The 21,758-nt window shown below is 37.4% G+C and overlaps 1 protein-coding gene across 8 annotated transcripts in view; it reads left to right on the top strand.

Annotated features, from left to right (window-relative positions):
- APP (amyloid beta precursor protein) overlaps positions 1 to 21,758 on the top strand; it is a 279,992-nt gene that overhangs the window by 80,235 nt on the left and 177,999 nt on the right. For all 8 annotated transcript variants that reach the window (XM_032277112.1, XM_032277105.1, XM_032277108.1 and 5 more), the window contains exon 3: positions 1,862 to 1,991. In XM_032277112.1, the coding sequence (XP_032133003.1) occupies positions 1,862 to 1,991 (130 nt within the window). The remainder of the gene's footprint in view (positions 1 to 1,861; positions 1,992 to 21,758) is intronic.

A 21,758-nucleotide genomic window follows, 5' to 3' on the forward strand; every position in this document is an offset into this window, starting at 1 on the left:
ACTGAACCCAGGAGGCGGAGGTTGCGGTGAGCCGAGATCGCGCCATTGCACTCCAGCCTGGGTTCAGGCAATTCTCCTGCCTCAGCCTCCCGAGTAGCTGGGATTACAGGCACACACCACCATGCCCAGCTAATTTTTTGTATTTTTAGTAGAGACGGGGTTTCCCTATGTTGACCAGGATGGCCTCGATCTCCCGATCTCGTGATCCACACGCCTTGGCCTCCCAAAGTGCTGGGATTACAGGCTTGAGCCACCGCGCCCGGCCCTAACTTTTATATTTTTAGTAGAGATGGAGTTTCACCATGTTGGCCAGGCTGGTCTCGAGCTCCTGATCTTGTAATCTGTCCGCCTCGGTCTCGCACAGTGCTGGGATTACAGGTCCTATCACCTTTTAACTGTGTATAACTCCCCTCATGTTCTTACTTTTGCTACTTCAGATTACACGGCCCAGCGTTCTAATCATTCCCTTTCTTATACGGTCAGTTCTCTCTATTAATTGTTATTTATCTGGCAAAACAGCCACCCTGTCGAAATGCAAGATTTATGCAAGGGAATGCACATTTTAGAAATAGATTTTTGTGTCTATGTTTTTCTTTCATATCTCCACTCATTAATAAATAGAAGTGGTTTGATAGTTCACAAATGTAATTTAATTGATCAAGTTTCACATTTCATTCTAAGTGCTCAGTAAACACCATGGTTCATTCACAACAGTAATCAAAGCAAGGGGCTGTAGTTAGTTATAGGAGCAAAAAGAATTCATGGGTTTATTTTTATCTAAATGATACCCTTGAGAACTTTTTGATAAATTATTTTTATGTAAATTACTTGGAATAAGAGCAGGATTTTTATACAGAAAACTTTCTATATGTCATATCCTGTAAAATGTCCGATTAGTGAGATATAGGAGGAGGCTGAATTTAAATAAAGCGAATATTCCCAGCCACATCTATAATATTTATTTAGGACATTACAGACTATTATCCCACACCAATTTATTTCATAGCAAAAATCACCTCACACTTGTAAGAATCCTCTGTTTCCCCTTCTTGTTTCTATTTTAGCTTTCCTGGAAAAATAATATTTTAAGTCTGAATGAATGCTATAAATTAAAAGTTGCATTGCTTAGTATTTTTTTTTTTTTTTTTTTTTGAGATGGAGTCTCGCTCTGTAACCCAGATGGGAGTGCAGTGGTGCAATCTCGGCTCACTGCAACCTCTGCCTCCCGGGTCCTGGTTCAAGCAGTTCTCTACCTCAGCCTCCCAAGTAGCTGAGATTACAGGCACTAGCCACCGTGCCCAGCTAATTTTTGTATTTTTTAGTAGAGATGGGGTTTCACAATGTTGACCAAGCTGGTCTCAAACTCCTGACCTCGTGCTCTGCCCATGTCTGTCTCCCAAAGTGCTGGGATTACTGGTGTGAGCCACTGCACCTGGCCGCATTGCTTAGTATTTTGAATGGAATGACTAGGTGCTTGTCATTTGCATCTTTTCCTTTCTACTGAATTTCTTTAGTTTGGTCAGCAGTAGAGCAGTCTTGACTGTTAGGGGGTAGCAGTACAGGTTGAGTATCCCAGATTTAAAAATCCTAAGTCTGAAATGCTCAAAAATCCAAAACTTTTTGAGTGCCAACATGATGCTCAAAATAAATGCTCCTTGGAGTATTTTAGACTTTTTGCATTTGAGGTGCTCAGCCATTAAGCATATAATGCAGATGTTCCAAAATTGGAAATATTTGGAGACCTTTAGCACTTCTGGTCCCAAGCATTTTGGATAAGGGACACTCCACCTGTACCTTACATGCTTGTACATGTCAGCCCCTGCCTCAAGTAACAATTTATGCTTTTTGTGTGCTCTTCCAGGTCTACCCTGAACTGCAGATCACCAATGTGGTAGAAGCCAACCAACCAGTGACCATCCAGAACTGGTGCAAGCGGGACCGCAAGCAGTGCAAGACCCATCCCCACATTGTGATTCCCTACCGCTGCTTAGGTGAGCCGGCCAGCCGCGGAGCTGGTGCTGACTGGGGACCTGGTCTTAGGGAAGAAAATGAAGCTGCGCCTCTTAGGTCACATGCATAGACTTGCTCTTCATCACATTGCCACTCTGTGTTGTACTGTGTTTTGGACTCTTGCGGTTACATTCTGTGCACTGACACTACAGGAGCAGTATTTTTAAGTTCCCTGCCTCAGAATGAATTTACCCAGAGTGTTCATTGAAATTACAAATTCCGGGGCCAGTCCCATGACTCCTGAATGAAAAATGCCTAGTAGTAGATCTGGGGATTCTTATTTTAACGTATCCCATAGATGATTCTTATGTACACTAACTGTAGATTTGTGGAACTGGGGCCTTGTGCTTTTCTTCACATAGACTTCCTTTTATTTATTTATTTTTTTTTTTTTGAGATGGAGTCTCGCTCTGTTGCCTAGGCTGGAGTGCAGTGGCGCGATCTCGGCTCACTGCAACCTCCTCTTGCTGGGTTCAAGCAATTCTCCTGCCTCAGCCTCTCGAGTAGCTGAGACTAGAGGCGTGTGCCACCACACTCAGCTAATTTTTATATTTTTAATAGAGACAGCGTTTCACCATGCTGGCCAGGCTGGTCTCAAACTCCTGACCTCGTGATCTGCCTGCCTCAGCCTCCCAGAGTGCTGGGATTACAGGTGTGAGCCGCTGTACCCAGCCCACATAGACTTTCCTAGAAGAAAGAATCTATTGTGAAGCTGCAGCATTTTGCTAATTTCTAAAAAAAATTTAAAAAGCTTTTCTACAATAAGTACTACTCTTATTTAGTGATGGTAGAGGAATTGGAATTGGGAAAGCTTTTATCTGCTTACATCAAACTGGAGGACAGTTTGATCACTAATGTTTACTGAGTGTTTCTTTCACAAGCCTCAAATTTACTTCAACCTTTTATTTAAAAAATTGAGTAGCTTTATGTGGTATCATGCTCTTTGCCTCTGAAACTGTCATACTCCATATTTAATCTGACTTGGTTATTAGTCTGTTCCTAGTTGTTATTTTTATGTGTCCAGTCATTGCAGAAGTCAAGTTCTTAGTTCTGATATTTTATATCTAAATGTTTTCCACAAGTGTATTCATCAGTAGGTAGGTTGTAAATAGGATGTAGAGATTGTCTGTGGAGATTGTAGACAAGTATTGATGTACATTCTGATAACTTCTTGTAAAGGTTTAAAGAAATATTTCAAAGAAAATCCAACAGCAAACTTAGAAAGTAAAGGATAATTACTGAAGATTCTGGAGATCTATATAAGAAATACATGGTCAAAAATGAACATCGTAAGAGCATACTGATTGCTGTTCATTCATGTGCAGAATTTGAGACGTAAAATGAAAACATTGTGCATTAGAATAAAGATTTCACCTGGTGGGTTTACTCGCAATGTAATTTACTCATAATGTAATTGATGAAGAGAGTGTAGAAAACTAGATTCTTAAACATTTGATAATTTAGGAGTTTCCTTGTTCCTCCTCACTCCTTGTTCCTAAATGCTTTATAAGGCCTCTTAACGCTTTTCTGGCTGATCAAAAAGTGCAGTTTAATAAGGTGAAAATAAGCAGCATTTAAATGCTAGATACAGAACTCCTATCCAACAAAATATAGAGGTCATCTGTCTCCAGGAACTGTGCATTTTATGCTCAGTTATTATACCAAGAAATAATGCACAGAGACTTGACAGTTCAGTGCAAGTTAGGAAATAGATCATAAATCTGTTAATTTGATGGGCCAGGCTTTGTTAATGATTTCTTTCTCTTGGTTCTTACTTGTTCTCTGAAGTATTCCAAATACATTTTCATTAGAATGTAAGCTCACTGAGAACAGCTAGTAGGTCTTTGGATGGGCATTATTGCTCCTGGTATGACACTCAAAACTGTAGTCATGTTTCAGAAGTGAACTTACGTTTCAATATCATTTTACATAGATCTTTCGGCCTTGTATTCTGTTGGGAATGTTTGTATTAAAGTTGATGGAAAGATGAAATCCACATTAAGATTGTAATTTACCACCTAGCGCCAATTGTTGTAGCAAATATCCTTTGAACCCCAAGTCTCTTTAATCCTCTCTGCTGACCACTTCTTTTGTCCCTGCTCTTCAGGCCTCCCCATCTCTGAAAAGCTCTCCTTCCTCTGAGATTTCGTGGCTCCAGCCTGTAATCCCAGCACTGTGGGAGGCTGAGGTGGGAAGATTACTTGAGCCCAGGATTTAGAGACCAGCCTGGGCAACATAATGAGACCCTATCTCTTAAAAAACAAAACAAAACCTCTCCTCCTTATGGTAGGAGTGAATTGAAACTCTGAGTGAACCAACAGTACAACAAGTATTAAAAGATGTAAAGGATGTCCTCAGATCTAAATATCAAGTCAGAAGATTTTATGATAATATAATTACACAGAGGCAGTTCAAATATTTGCACTTGTTGTGATACACTGTATTATGCACCATTTAGGGAAACAACAGCCTAAGTAATGTGGTTTTAATAATCTCATCTAACAAACACCTGTTTGTTAGTAAAGTTAATGACCTGTCCTCACCTTATGTTTTTAACCATTATGGGAAGAGAACCACTTGAAAATGTATCATTCCACTGACAAATAATGACAGAGCTCTGGTGTACAGGCTGGAGATTGGCAAGGAGAAATGGAGAGAAGCCCGTAAAATAATTCTTTCTCTGGGAAGGAGTTAATTCCTGCCAAGACTTTGCCATCAGCAGTTATCAGATTTCTCTTTCATCCTCTGAACAGATTCTGGGCTCTTTTGATGTGGAGGTGCATAATTCAAGAAGATGGGCCACTTGAGACATGTTAAGCAGTTTTCCCAGTTCTAGCTTAGTGTCCGATATGAAATAAGCATGTTGACACTAACTATTCTTGACTACTAATGGGACTAGATAATCATGAGCTATTTCCTGTGGGTACTTGGCCTGTTTGAATCGTTTTACCATATTTTCACATTTTATGAGTCACTGGTCTTTTTCCATTGGACCTGAAATTAGACCCTAAGATGATAAGCAGAGCATATGTTGTCTCTTGCTTTGTTATTAACCTTGGATTAGAATTAAGGAATATAGGCACTGCTGTTTTCTTAGGTAGTGGCAAATTTTCCAAAAGTCTAAACCCAAAGTATATAAAGTAACCTAATAGAGTATGCAGAGCATACCTTGTCTTTCAGAAAAAGGAATTGAAAAACATAGATGTATAATTCATGTACATCTTACTTGCACTTAATAGGTAGGCAGTGTTGGGTCTTAGTCTCTCTTCACAGGGTATACAAGTAGCGAGATCCACAGGTTGGATCTCTTGCTATAAATCACAGCAAATACAGGGAAGAGTCAGCACTGCAGTCCAAGATCTCTTGATTCTTGGTCCAGTGTTTTTTTTATAGTATACACAAAAATTTGAATTAGAGCAAATATTCACTTGATTTACAAAATACATTCATAGAGGGAAACCTTAGGAACTAGAGACAATAAATAACACTGAAAAGGAAACTTACAACTCTTGTTGCATTGATAAAGGAGACAACCATGGCCTAGTACAGGATAAATCTCCACATGGTCATGTTTTCTACTTTAGAGTAGTAATAGGTAACATTCTCACCTATTACTTGCTGCCTAAAAAAGCATTACTGTTCAGTAGTAACATAAGTATGCTCTAAAATCCCTGACTGTATCTAAATAATATGTTTTAGACAAAAGAGTTTTTTCTTTTTTTTTTAACAGACCTAGCAAACAAAGTAAGATTGTCTTAAACATTAAGCATATTAAAATTCAAAGCAGAGTTTGGAGAGAGAAACATGCTTGTTATGTCTGCAATGTGACCTTCCTCACCTCTCTGTCAGGTGAAGGGTCTGGTGTGGCACTGGGTTATTTTTCTGTAATATTTGGCCTCGGATACAAGTGCTCTACATTTCTTATCCGCATGGCGAAAGTATGTCAGGTAGTTGTTGCCACTTTCTTCCCATGGAGTGGATAATTTCCCTTGAGAATAAGTTGGCTTTCTCATCTCACCCTTTGCTTTTGGTAGTACCCCTGGAACCAGAGGGTAAGATTCATCTTAATCATATGAACATTTTATTAATTATCCCATGTGGGATTCAAGCCCATCATTACTACCACTCAAGGAGAATATTTTCTTTGCAAAACTTTCAACACTTCCCATTTGAATGACTGCTCTTCATGGCATAATACATCTACTGTTGAAATTGGCACTTTTCTGTACTTGTCTCTGACCAGCAAAGGCAAGGTACATTGCATAAAATAAATTACTGTTGACTTATGAGGGCAAAGTCAGGTTAACAGCTTAATCCAAAAGAAGAATTAGAAGTTAAAGAATTTCTTCCTTAAATGTCATTCTGTTTCATTTGTAATTAAGACCTTCCAAATATGTAAGTAGTAATGACTAGAAATCTTCTCAGATGTGGTCAAATGAGAAAGGTATTCAACTCATATTAATTTTGAATTTTATTGTTTTAATACAATTTTAGGAAAAGCATGCCTTTCCTAGGTTTCTTGGCTGCCTTTGTGTTCATTATCTACAGCTATCTTCCTTAGTATGGAAAGGATGTATTTGAATACTGTGACATATTATACCAGGGTAGTTCTTTGGATTCATGTAAACAGCAATTCTCTTGAGACACATAGTACAACATAATAGTCAGAAATGTCACATGAGAGTTCACCAAACTTTAAAAATGGAAGTGAGGATGGAAAAACATTTTTATTGTAGACTTTAAGGATCTTGTAAATCTCCACATGTAATCCAGTGTGATAGAGAGCTGGTGCCCATGGTCCCCACCGACCTGCATTGTGTAAATCCTACTAATTCTGAAGTCCTAGGGGATGCATGTGTGGGGGCTATACATGCACTGTGGTGAGAATGATGACTTCACCATTCTCATTATTTAATGAGTCTGGCCTCTGCACACAAGGATGCAGATTCTTGAATGTTTCTTGATTGTTTACGTCATGGTCTCATAAGGAATGACCAGAATTGCTGGGCATTTCTTCATCAGGGAAGGCTAATCAGCCATCCTTGGAGAGACATCAGAAGACTCTTTTATATATGGCCTTCCCATGGGACCTTTGAATGGTCCATGTTAATCATGCTTCAAAATCTGTATATGCCGTCTGATTCTCAACTAAGTAAAAGAAAACATGTACAGAAAAGAAATCTTTGTAGTGTTGATCTCTAAACACTGAGATTACAGGTAATTTTGATTAGCCTTTTTCTATGAATTTGTATAATAAGTGAGTAGCTTTTATCATCAGCAAAAGACAGACTATGAGATCAGTACATACAATTTTGTATCTGTATGTAGTACCATCGAATGATGATAGAAAAAGTTGAAAGACTTGAAAGTTGACACAGATGATCATTAATTTATCTGTTGGTGGTTGAGCTTTTTACATACAGTATGGGAAAATAGTTTTAAAAACACCAGTCTGCCAAATAAAAAGAAAATAATCCATTCTTAGTATCTTCAGTGAAATTTAAGCAGCATTAATCATCACTAATTCTTCAGGAAGATTCTTGATCTTCCTTAATTTTTTTTCCCTGCAAAATTGCGTATAGGAGCCACATTTGTTTCAGGCCAGAAGGAAGAATGGGAAGAGCTTACGTTTATCTCATAGATTCCTTCTGAGTGAGGAAGACTAGAAAGTGAAATCCTCTTCCATTTGATTAAGCAGGAAAACGTGCAAAAATGGCGTCCTTCTAGAGAGGTCATCCTCCTTGGCTCACTGCAGCCCTTCCTTGGCCTTATGCCAAGTTCCACAGTGACCGCAATTCCATTGGCCCCTGCTTGATTTGCTTTTAAAACTCAGGACTGGGGATGAGTTGAGAAGACTGACTTTTTTTTTTTTTTAAGAATCACATTTTGAAAAGGATAAAGCATTAGTGGTGTTTCTTGGCTCCATTTTCAATTTTGTTGCTTTTCATTTTAATTATTGTACCTGCTATTGTGTCCTCTCTCTGGGAATTTAACAGCCCATGTTTTGATTGATAAGAACTATAATAGCATGGGTGATAAATACTTAGTTATGTCTTCAATTTTATCTTCTTTACTGGAGCTATAGTCAGGTGGAGTCATTAAAAAGAAACAACTTTTGAATAATTGCTGTTATGGCTTACGAGTGGGCTTTGTTGAGATTTTCTTAACACAGAATTCATCTATCTGTGTAGGTCCTAAATGATAGGTGAGAAAAGGAAACCCAGCTTATTGGGCATGATACTGTCCCAAGGCTTGTTAGTAATTGCTTTGAAAAATGAATAGCAAGGCAAATGGACATCTCATTTGTAATTGCAAATATGTGCTGAAAAGAAATTTCCCTGATTACAAAAGTATATATGTTCAACATACAAAATTGAGAAGATGCAGCCGCTAGCTAAAAATTACCAAAACTATTTGGCATTCTTTCAGTCTACATTTTTTTCATGTATGTTTTGCTTTTGTTTTTAGTGTTTTATAATTGTTTCCTGTTTTGTGACTTGCTTTTTCCACCTAACATTTTTAGAATATGTTATCTGTGAAACTAAATATTCTTGGAGAGCATAATTTTTAATATAGCAACACACCAGACACTATAATGTGTTTACTCTTTCTTTATGGTCGTTTAGGTGGTTTTCTTTATTTTGCGGTGGTATAATAGTTGCTATAAATGATGCTGTCGTAAACATCCTTGTAGATAAATTTGTGTTTAGTTGATTTTTATGTAACAGTTATTGGCGGAATGCCTTGCAAATCTTAGATTTGGCATATTAAAATATATGTGCTACATAACTGTATATGAAAATATGGAGAAAATTTTTAATATTGATTTATGATCCTGAGTTTAACATTAGCATAGATACCCCTATGTTAAACTATGATTTTTTTAATTCATAGAGTAAAAGCACCTGCAATTTCTACTTAAAACCATTTAAAATTATTACTATTGAAATCCATTTAAACAATTTTAAATATTTCTTTTCCAAATTTTCAGCTTTAGAAACAGTTAATTGAATATTCGCAGAGAACTAAGTCCTAAAAAATTGACTAATAAAACTTACATGTTCATTGTGTACGTTTTGATTGGTTACCTACAGGTATGAGCCCCTAGAGATGGGTGAAGTGTGGGCCTTTGTCTTGCAGAGTTGATAATGAGCATGAAGCAGGGTGGGATTTCAGCTCAGGAATTTCAGGAAGATAGGAAGTAGTATTGTGAGCCAAGATTTCAAGGCAAGAAAGGAGATTTATTTTAGGTATTCAGACAGAAGGTCAACAAAGTCTTTAAGGTAGGAACTGAAACAATATGTATAGAACATGGTTCACAGTTTTCAGAAAGAAGAGGCAAATGGTCATAATAAGTGGTAGTTTTTAAAAAATCATTACTATTTTCATTTATTTATAATAAATACTATTATGTTATAATTTTAAAGTATATATCCAAATAATTATTTTCAAGATGGCATTGAAGGTATACTTCTTTTATGTATACACATAGTACTTTTTGCTTTTTGGCAACTAAGTTTATAATTTTTGAGGGCAGGAAATATTTTTGTTTTTCACTTAAAAAGAAATTATATTTTTATCAGTTTTCAACAGCAGTGCTTTATGCCAAAGAAAAATAAAGCAACATTTAAGATATCAAAGAAAGCAAATGAAAAACAAGGATTTTTTTTCAGACGGAGTTTCACTTTTGTTGCCCAGTCTGGAGTGCAATGGCACGATCTCGGCTCACTGCAACCTCTACCTGCCGGGTTCAAGCGATTCTCCTGCTTTAGCCTCCCAAGTAGCTGGCATTACAGGTGCTTTTAACCCCCCAGCTAACTTTTGTATTTTTAGTAGAGACAGGGTTTTATCATGTTGGCCAGTCTGGTCTTGAACTCCTGACCTCAGGTGATCCGCTCTCCTCAGCCCCCTAAAGGTCTAGATTACAGGTGTGAGCCACCACACCTGGCCAAAACAAGGATTTTATATTCAATCAAACTGACATGCAGATATGATCACATGAAACAAATGTCAACATACAATAACTCACGGCATATTTTCACATTATTTTCCTGCAGAATCTGCTAGAGAACTAAGTTTCAGATAACCAAAATGCCTAGAGAAAAACTGACATAAGGATGAGTAATGAGCAAAAACTAAGACTCAATGATGGCAAAAAGTATGATAATATAGTATTCCACAGCTATGTGCTGTGACAATAAAGAGATTCTGTAACTTTAATGGGAAAGAATGAGAACATGTTCATAAAGAAATGTTGAATAAAAAAAAATAAAAAAAATAAAAAATAAAAAATAAAAAAATAAAAAAATAAAAAAAAACTGTTTTTATATTAATAGTGGTAGTATTAGTGTGTAATTCTAAGCCTGGTACATAAGTAATGTGGCGTGACATAAATGAATAGTTATGCAGTATTTTAATTTAATCGTCCCATGTATTTGAGAATCAGAATTTTTGATGTGGAAAAAGAAGCTTCATATGTAAAATATAGCCTATTAAAAAGATACCCCGTAGTCCTAAGTTTGACTTTTAAGTATCATTTCTCAGTATAAAATATCTTTGTAGATTTTAGATAACATTTTCCCCCATAAATACTGTCCATTGCAGGCCTAAAAAAAAACGACCATTTTCTAGTAAAAGACATCAGTGATCCTTGGAAAGCAAGAAATTTTTGTAAAAGCTATTTTAATTCAGTCCTTTAAATAAATGAGCAGAAAAAAAATTTTTTTAACTGAAAAAGTGAGCAGAATCTTAGGAATCACCTGTGACTTTGGTTTTTCATATTTAGCCATTTTTTATAGGAATTACTAGCACTATTTGCGTTGGCCCACTAATTGCGTATGTGTGTTGTAGCTTTCTCCAACAGATAATGGAATTTATAAATTAAAACTGTGAGATGATTAAGGGTTACAGGTGAATTTTACCCTCGTCATTTGCTTTCAAATGAATAGCTAAACATCTTTTGTGTTGATTTCTTATAGATACTGCTTTTGTTTGTTTGTTTATTGAGATGGAGTTTCACTCTTGTCGTGGAGGCTGAAGTGCAGTGGTGTGATCTCAGCTCACTGCAACCTCTGCCTCCTGGGTTCAAGTGATTCTCCTGCCTCAACCTCCCGAGTAGCTGGGATAACAGATGGGCCACACCCAGCAAATTTTTGTATTTTTAATAGAGACGGGGTTTTACCATGTTGGCCAGGCTGGTCTTGAACTCCTGACCTCAGGTGATCCACGCACCTCAGCCTCCCAAAGTGTTGGGATTACAGGCGTAAGCTACTTCGCCCGGCCTAAATACTGCTTTTAGTTGGTTTCCATATACAGTATATATAGGAAGAGACAGACCAAGACTGACACTGGCATCCACAGAAGTAAAAAAAATAAAGTGAGCTATAATTTAAATTTCACATGGTCATGGTCACATTTTTCAGCTGTTTGCACCAATGTTACATAGAAAAGACAAAAATGCCTTTAAAGGCACAAGTTTTCAGGACTTTCTGAGGCTATGTCACAGGCACATCCTTAAAAAAAATGCCTTCAGTTTAATAACATATCAGCTGAACACTGGATTTCTGTTGAGTCTTTAAAAAATTTTTTCCCAATATTGGGAATTAGTACTGTTATGTCAGATCTGGTGTTCTGAAACAGGAACTTTTCTGGGCCAACCAGTAAACAGCTGCCGCTTCTTTATATCTGCATCATTCAGTCTTGGAAATCGTTAGATAATTCCCACACCGTTTTAGCTTGCTGTTTTAACATCAATTTAATATGAACAATATTTCTAGCTAATCTCAACCTGTGTTTATTGTCGTGGAATTTTCTCTTTTATTTGGAGGTAAATGATTACAAATGGTTATGATGGGGAATAAGAGAAGAAAGTAGACTTTCTCATGCTTGTAGTCCCAGCACTTTGGGAGGCTGAGGCGGGCAGATAACCTGAAGTTGGAGGTTCGAGACCAGCCTGACCAATATGGAGTAACCCTGTCTTTGCTTTAAAAAAAAAAAAAAATTTAGCCGGGCCTGGCGGTACATGCCTGTCTGTAATCACAGCTACTCAGGAGGCTGAGGCAGGAGAATTGCTTGAAGCCGGGAGGCGGAGGTTGCGGTGAGCCAAGTTCACACCATTGCACTCCAGCCTGGGCAAAAAAGAAAGAAAGTGGACTTTCATCAGAGTTCTCTTTCTACTCTAGCTGCTTCTGAGCATCTTTTTCAAGAACTGTGTTTCCATCAATCCCTACCCCAAACAGAGTAAGGAAACAGTTTTCGTTTTTGTCTTTAGAACCCACTTCTCATGTCATTTCCCAAAACAAATAGAGAACTTGAGATCCTGTCTTGAGTTTGATTGTTTTTTTAAACCATTCAAGCCATTAAATAACTTTCCAGGCGGCTGCAGTAGAAAACAGAATTTATGTGTGACACTTAATGGAAGATTTTGGGATTGAGAGCTCTATGGTTTATGCCATGTGGATAATTGTAGCCAGATGAAGAATATGAAATTTAAGGAAGTGTTTCGAGTGGTACAAACAGCTATTATGATTCTTGAGGTAGAAGAGTGGTTTACAACCAACATAAAAGAGATGGCATTAACTGAATTAACTTTAGCCTTTGCCATGAAATCCAAGTTTTCATTATGTTTTAAAGAATGAAGTACATTAAAAGTAGCATATAAATATGTAAAGTATAGTAGGCATAGACTTCTCATAGTAAATTATGGGGAACTTTTGATATATTTCTTCCCTAGGAAAAGAACTAAAGAAATGCTTTTTTGTGAACTTAAAATTTTTCAGTTTTACTATTGTGAATTAGGGACAGCATATCTTTATGATAATTCCAAATAATACTCATTAAAGCAGAACTGTTTATTATGATGGAGGGAATACTGAAATGAAATTAAGAAAATATTTTTTTCTCAAGTATATTTTTAAAAAGTTATTTGATGTTTTTACTTAGTGATTTTTTAGTCAGTTCTCAAATAGCATTGAGAAAAAAATATGCTTTTTTTAGCTACACAAAAAAGCATCATGATGCAAGAAATGACATAAAGATGAATCTACAGCCTGGGTTAAGATGTATTTTAATTTAATGTCAAAGGCTGTTAGGAAATTTTCGCATTTTAGTATTTGACAAAGAAGGCTCTCAGTATTTGTTTTAGTGTACAGTCAAGGAATAAATTCTGTCGTCTTTCTTTTTTATCATATTAGTCACTGAGTGGCTTCATTAAACGTTCCCTGTCTTCCATATCCCTTGATAAATTTCAGCTCCTGTTGGTGATGCATCCCAGGAGTGTCTCTGTTTTTGTTTGTTTGTTTGTTTGTTTGTTTTTCTCCTACTCCTGTCAGTGAGTCTTAGGCTTTGGCTTTGAAACCCTACAGTGAAGGGAAATCTCAAGGCAACAGCTGTGCAGCCGTCTGGAGAGCAGCTAGTCCAGATTGGAGGAGACAAACGGGCTGGTCCCAGGAGAGAGGCCTCCAGGAAACAATGGCATTGATGTATTATCTGCGTTTAAAGGATTTTCCCGTACTTAGCATGGTTTTTAGGGTTCTAAGGGAGAGTTTGGGAAAGATATAGTATTGAGGGATGCATAGAAAATAGGCAAAGTTTTTAAATGGGGCAAATATTAACTTTAGACAAAGAAAAACCAAAAGTACAAAATAACAAAGAGTTGTAAGATACAAAGATAAAAATACGCACAAATATGAGCAGTTCTGGCAGATTTAGAATACACGTGCCATATACGTGATCAAACTGTACCAGTAGGATGGTGGGAAAGCAAAGGGGTGGGCTCAGGTTCCATAGAGGGAAGACCTACAGTGGAAAAATTAGGAGGAGAATAGCTATTTAAGCACAGAGTTTAGGGGTAGGTTGCAGAAGAGACAGCTAAATGAGATGACCATGAATGATTTTTGTGACCTCCTCTTGTTATGGGGAAATTGATCAAGGAGGCCTAATTTGATGGCAGGAAGAAGTTAAGTTTAAGGTTTCCAAACATTTTTTTTTAAATCTGGAAAATTTCTTTTAAGATTAGAAGTCACAAGTCAAGTTACTGTTAAAGGCATTCTAATTTAGTTGTCTAACTTTGAATTGGATAAAGCTAAACTGTGGTTTAATTGAGCTGAGTTTCTTGTATGCTATTATCTCGACTTGACAAGATGTTTGCTTTTTCTTGGGTATAACTTATGATTATACATATATACAATTACCTTTATGTCCATTTCAGGGCCAAATTTCCCTGTGTGAAATGTTGTAGAGGTTTGTACTTGTGATTGTTTCACTCTAGAAACATGCTGATCTTCACTCCTTTAGTGACAGGTGTTTGTTCAGGAACTTCAAGCTCAACATGATCAAAACTAGACTTATGTTCTCTGAGTAGTGTTCCCTGACCACAAATCTGTCAGAAATTTCCAATCCTAATTAATAACTGTAAACTTTTTAATGTTAGTTATATGAGGGGTTGCTGTAGGCATAGGAGGTAGGAAGATGGTAGTGTGAGGTGGAGCATATGGTAGAAGTTGTTTGAAAGAAAGTAGAGCCGTGATGTGGACCCTGGGGGATATGGAAAGAAAATGAAGAGGCATAGATTTAAAAATGTTTATGGCGGTCAGGCGTGATGGCTTACACCTGTAATCCCAGCACTTTGGGAGGCCAAGGCGGGCGGATCACCTGAGATCAGGAGTTTGAGACCAGCCTGGCCAACATGGTGAAACACCCGTCTCTACTAAAAATACAAAAATTAGCCAGGTGTAGTGGCGGGCACCTGTAATCCCAGTTACTCAGGAGGCTGAGGCAGGAGAATCCCTTGAACCCAGGAAGTGGAGGTTACAGTGAGCCAAGATCGTGCCATTGCACTCCAGCCTGGGCAAAAAGATAGAAACTTCGTCTCAAAAAATATGGAAAGAAAAAAAAAATCTTTTTTTTTATTACACACAAAGTAATAAATAAATAAAAAGATTTATGGGGATGTTCCAGGAAAAATAGTTTGTGTTGGTAGCATTGAGAAATAATGATAGAAAATTAGAATAGAACTAAGATGGTTCGTGATTTAAAGTTGGAACAGTTGCAGAGATTTTTAATTTGGAAAGACATTAATTCATTTGATTATTTCTCTTATTTGATATCCAGAAAGATATCTGTATATTCAGTGTGGTTTTATTTGTATTGCACATGTTGTTAATATGTAAATTTACCTACCTCTAAGATACCTGTTTTCTTAGTCCTTGTTAACGCTGTAAATTCTGGGCAACAGTATATAGCGTTTTATTATGTTAGCTCTTTTAATAGATGATACAATTGGATTGGAGAGAAAACTGATTATACTCTGGAGTAATACTTTCACAGCCTATAGTATCATGCAAATAGCTTCTGTTCAGCTTTGAATTTTTCTAGTAAACTCATAGGGTAATAGGTTGGGAGGAGGTATTACAGTCAGTGGTTTTGAGGGCCTGATGAGAGGAAATAATCGTGCAGCTGTATTGGGAATAAGTAGTGCGTGATGGTGATGGTTAACCCTTTCCTGCAGTGCTCAGACATTTGGAAATAATTATTTTTTGTTCAAAATGTAAGCTCTTCGATAATAGGGACTTTTGTTTTATTTATTTATTTGTTATTTATTTATTTATTTATTTGAGAGGGAGTCTCACTCTGTCGCTTAGGCTAGAGTGCAGTGGCTCAGTCTTGGCTCACTGCTACCTCTGCCTCCCAGGTTCAAGCAATTCTCTGCCTCAGCCTCCCAAGTAGCTGGAATTACAGGTGCCTGCCACCATGCCTGGCTAATTTTTTTGTGTTTTTAGTAGAGATGGGGTTTCACCATCTTGGCCAGGCTGGCCTTGGACTCCTGACCTCAGCCTTCCAAAGTGCTGGGATTACAGGTGTGAGCTACCACACCTGGCCAAGGGACTTTTGTTAATTCACTGAAATATTCCCAGAGCTTGAACATGTCTGGCACATAGTACCTACTTAATAAATATATATATATTTAATGGATGAATTGAGGATGTAGCTGAATATTGGAAAAAGAAAGGGAAAAGAAGGAATAACCCAAACATTAGAAAGACAGAAGGTATAGCGCAGAAATTTCACATGCCTGAAAGAATTCCTGAGATTATGGCAAATGTCATTTACTTTACCTACTCCTTATTGATCAACAGAGGAAGAGCAGGTTTTGTGTAACAACCAAGAAGTAACATAGGGATCTCAGATGAGAAGAAACCAGGTGTCTTTGGATCTTGATAAAAAGAATGTTGAACTCCAGAAATAGGGTTCAACCTATCCTACATGTCTAGTTAAAAGTTGGTGTATATTGGAGGCAGCTGAGTTTAGTGATAAAATATACCATTAGATTCATTTACAGTAGTTTTATTGTCCTTAGTTTTTAAGGCTAATAATAAAGAATTATTTTTACAGAAATATGCTTCTAAATATTATTCAGTGATGATAGGTTTTAGAAGTTTCAGATTCTTATGTTGTACCTTAAAGGTTGGGATACTATTTATGAAAGCTAAACATGAACTTCTGTTATCACATGTATATATATATATATGAGACCAAGTCTTGCTCTGTTGCCCAGGCTGGAGTGCAGTGGTGTGATCTTGGCTTACTGCAACCTTCGCCTCCCAGGTTTAACCAGTTCCCCTGCCTCAGTGTCCCAAGTAGCTGGGACTACAGGCACGCGCCACCACGCCCAGCTTTTTATTATTATTATTTTTTGTTATTTTATTAGAGATGAGGTTTCACCATGTTGGCCAGAATCAATCTCCTGACCTTGTGATCCACCCACCTCTGCCTCCCAAAGTGCTGGGATTACAGGCATGAGATGCCATGCCCGACATCACCATATTTTAATGCCTTTATTAAATGATTGCATGAATATAGTGTTTTAGCAGGTGTTTGATGTATTAAAAGATGCAGGTACTCTCCTTCTAAAGTTTTAAGTATTTTTATGCCATGAAAAATTTGGGGGACATTCTATTTCTTGATTAGGTACCTGTTTTTTCAAGAATATTACCCAATTTGAATTCCCCCCAAATTGTTTCTTTTAGTGTTAACTACTTTATGAGAATGAGAATATGTTATAACATTTTTAAAATTTATTTTTTGAAGGTTTGGATGCCACTGAAGATCCCCTTATTTATTGGATGGTGTCTTTATCAGCCTGGAAGATAGTTTCCCAGTGTTGCTGTATTTTTATGAATAGGTCCTGTAGCTCTTGCTTTCTTGAAAGCTTAGAATTGATTGTAAGTCATGGACTAATGATATTCTCCAAGCACATTTAATATGAATAGGCTCATGTTCAGTATGTCAGGAAGTTACCCTCTTTTGCTATTTAAATAATGTGAGCTTAGTTTTTTTTCCCCCCCACCGTTGTTCTAAATTCTTAAAATTCTCAGTTGAGTCTAAATTCCTGGGCATCCATGCACATAGTTTCTTCAGTAGGTTCTTTAACCTCAGTGTATCTGATCTTTGACTTCATAAAGACCCTGGGCTTGCTCACTCCATATTTAATTTCACGTATCAATAGTATTTAGCCTTCTCCTATTTTTCCTCTTCTTTCTAGTGAGCGCCGTGGTCCCTCACTCCAGTCATTCAACTCCGTGTGTTCCTTTGACTTCCACCCTTGCTCTGTCTCCTCACAGCCATGCTTCTTCATATGGTAGTCAGAAGTTCTGTGTGATCTTCCTAACCTCCAGCTCCCTCCACAGTCGGCTGTTATCGGGCGCCTGTTCCTTGTACTCCAGTGAATGAGCTCTTTGCCGCCTTTCTGGTTGTCAGACTCTTTGGGCGCTGTGGTGTTCGCCACAGCCTCTCAGTGGCGTCGGAGCCTGTTGATGGGTGCATTCTCCCCACACCGATGTCATTCTGCGCTTCTGTTTTTCTTTCTGCTGTCCCCCATTTTCCTTTCAGGCTGTCCCCCCACCGTCTTTTTGCAATGTTTAGGATTCAAACATTCTAAATATTGCAAAATATTTACAATCAGAGTTCAGAAATTCTAAATATCAGTGTTTAATAGGAGTCCTCTGGGGTTGTCCGTTTTCTCACACAGCACATACTTGCTAGGAGATCTCATCAGTGCAGTGGTGTTTCAGAGGCCTGCATTGATGATTCCTGAGCCATCATGTCCAGGCCAGGCCTCAAACATACTATTTACTGGTCCTGCTTACTGTGGATACTTCTCCAAGAATTCACACTCAATGGGATACTTCATCTAGGATGTACACCAGTTCCTTATCAAAAAATGGCAAATTCAGGCTTCTTAGGTTAAATAGAGAACTCTTGAACATGGCATATGTCTGTTATTCCATTTTTCTTGGTTGGTTTATTGTTGAGTACCATTTGGGATAAAAATTTGTTTTGGGCAAAGGTTAGGAGTGTTTTTGGCTTTTATTAAATTCTCCTAGACCCTTGATTTAATGCAAAGAACTAATTAAATTTGAATGAGCTTATTGTAGAAACCCTGCTATTGATGCAGAAATCAACCTCGTTCTGGACTATCACCACAACAAACTATTTTTGTTGTTATTGATTTTGCTTTCTCTGCCAGTTAATGACGACAAGTATGTAAGAATCAAATAAATCAAGCATAAATCCTTAGGAAATATTTATGTATTCATTTTTAACAATTTAAAGATGTGAGGATATACAGTTAAGCATAATCCTCTCAAAGTTTGACTTTGAAAAGTATTTCAGATACTTCAACTTAAATATATTTCTTGCAAAGTATCTTTTTTAAACAACATAGATGCAGGCCGGGCACGGTGGCTCACACCTATAATCCCAGTACTTTGGGAAGCCAAGGTAGGCGGATCAGGATCACAAGGTCAGGAATTCGAGACCAACCTAGCCAATATGGTGAAACCCTGTCTCTACTAAAAATACAAAAATCAGCTGGGCATGGTGGCACACACCTGCAGTCCCAGCTGTCCAAGAGGCTGAGACAGAATAATCGCTTGAACCCACGAGGTGGAGGTTGCAGTGAGCCAAGATTGCGCCACTGCACTCCAGCCTTGGTGACAGAGTGAGACTGTATCTCAAAAAACAAAAAAAAAAAAAACACACGCACACACAGACGTGGTCTCATTGCTGTAATTATCATCTTACAATGTGAGGAGAGCTTGCAGTTGTACCAAAATTTATAACTGGGAAGAAGAGAAAGTGAAATCATCTGGAAACCTAGAAAACTGTCCTATATAGGAATACCAATTAAAAAGCTGCTAAAATGAGTGTAAATATGACAATATGGTTTTATCAAGTGCTTACGATCCGGGAAAACACACATATTGCCTGTTATTTTTTGTTATAATTGATGAATGTTCTTTTGCACATGAGAATTGTAGGCAAAGATGTCTTTTGTACTTATTGGCACTCCAGTTGGCTTTTTAACCCATCAGAGCTCTGTTTACACCCAAAGATGGCATACTCTAGATGGCTTTAAAAATACACATTTTTCAGGGACTTATGTAAATAATCATAAGTTTCCTGTTATGGAAACGTAAAAGCAAAGGTCCTGAAATATCTAGACAGTTTGAACATAAACCAAAAATGAAGTGAATCTCTAGAATTGCTGCGTACTGGCATGAGTGGGGAGGGGCTTAGGCCAAGAGCGGGAACTGACCTTTTTCTTCCTTGTGAGTGACCTTGAGTACACACTTATTTAAGTCATTAAATGGGTCACCCTAAGCTTAGAGAATTAAGATCCTACAGCCTGTTAACCTTATCGTTGTTAGAAACTCTCTGCCTTTGGCCCAAAAATTGTGCATCACCTTTCTTAGAAGATTCTGGTATCCAGATATTCTTACCAAATCGCATCTTTTCTCAGCATTTTCTTCAAAAACCACAATTCTGGGTTAAAACACTTCAGATCCTAACTAAAATTTTTCTTTAATGTACATTTTAATCTTCTTTATAATTTTAAACGAAAGACAGAAACCTCATTATTTGAAATGAGGGAACACCCCGATAAGCATTAACCACACACAGTTTTCTCATTTCTAAATGTTAAATATAAAATGGGAGATACCTCTTCTTCACACACTTTCTGTGTGCCTTCTGTGAGAGGCAAGGCCTTGCTTCAGACTATTTAAAGCTTAATTTTATTTAAAGGCTGAGTTTCTGCTTGCTTGGAATGCCCGCTCTTCAAAATATTTGCTCCCTGGAGAGAGAAACTGAAGATGGAGTTTTCATGTGACTTTGGATTGTTGACCCGGAAGACGTTTGGGGTATTAGAATGGGCTAGGGCTTGATTCCAGTGCTTTCTGTTTGAGTAGGGTCAGGAAAGGAAGACGGGGCTTGCTGTGTGCAAACAGGAAAGCATAGTCTGAAGATATTTGAAGCCTGAATGCACTTTCATTTGTAGCCTTGCTTTATTGCTTAAGAGAATTTTAAACTGCTGTATCCACAAATGTGCTGCAGCCAGCCTATAATGACGCATATTTAAATGATTTTTGCATCTAAACGAATGCATTCACTCTTTGCCTCGGGTGTACAATTTGAATGACACTCGTGGTCTGTCTGGAAGGAACAGACGTTTTCATTGTAAAATTCAGTCAAGCAGAAAAGTAGCAAAGGGAGCAGAAATTTCCATTTACATCTATGATTGAAGTTGTAAAGATAAAAGAAGATGACTAAGTTGAAGAATAGCCCTGTTCTCGTTCTGCTGTCTGAGAATGGGATCTTGTCACTTTGGTAATAGTTTTTAAACTTACGTTATTAAGGAAGGCTCAGATCAAAAGTCTCAAATTATACATGTTCTTTAACCTTAGATTTTTCTAGGTGTTTGTTTGGCTATAGATAGATTTGAGTATCTCTTTTTCCTTAAAATCCATTACTTATTAACAATAAAGACTTCAGTGTTAGGTTTATGCTCCATTATCACAGAGATTCACAGTACTTCTTAGTTTTTACTTGTGAGCATCAGCAGGTGCAGACAGATACCTCAGTTGCCACTGATAACATCCAGTTGCCGCTACATCAAGAAATAGATGAGAATTCTCCAGGGACATTTTCTGCTGAAGAAGAGTTAGTGATCTTCCTTTTGGAAGCCTTAATGTAGTTAAACCCTCTTCCTTAGAAGTCCAGAAATTCAATTTTTCAGCTCTCTGTGGAGTGATAAGTCCTGCCAAATTGATTTACAATGATGAAACCAAGCCTTGTTTACAAATGTAAGTGGCAATTTCTAGGTCCACAGAGGCATGGCAACAGAGAGATTCTAATTTATCTGGGGGTCGGTCCATCTGTGTTGAAAAGATTGTGTTATTTTTGAAACATGATTGAAAGGGGATGTTGCTAATTTCTTCTAATATATATTTTTATTGAAGAGTTTGATGAATCACGTATACGTCATTTGTTATTCTATTAGATATTGTCTTCTTCATGCCTAGGTAGTTTTGCCAGTACAGTGACAGAATTCAAATCCTTTTTCCTCTACTCTAACGGAGCTTTGAAAACCCATAGCAATGTTGTAATGCCTGGTAAAAGGTGGTGCCAAGTTCAAGTACTGTATCCTAATCACTTCATGCTTAACTCTTTTGTTACTGTTAACAATATTGTTCACTCTTTTGTTAAATTTAATGACATCTTTTTTTCTTTCTCATGCTCTGTGTCCTTTTTGACATAAATAGTTCTGCATCTTTTAAGATACACGTTTGTTTTTTTCTTGGAGGTTTTGAGTTGGAAAACGCCTGAAATATATAGAGCAAGATTTGTTCTTCCAATGGTTAAATTATATCGTCTCCCAAAGTGAGACATTTTAAGTCTGGACTATACCC

This window comes from Sapajus apella, unplaced genomic scaffold, assembly GCF_009761245.1.
Source record: "Sapajus apella isolate SASKATOON/1434 unplaced genomic scaffold, GSC_monkey_1.0 scaffold8, whole genome shotgun sequence".
NCBI lineage: Eukaryota > Metazoa > Chordata > Mammalia > Primates > Cebidae > Sapajus > Sapajus apella.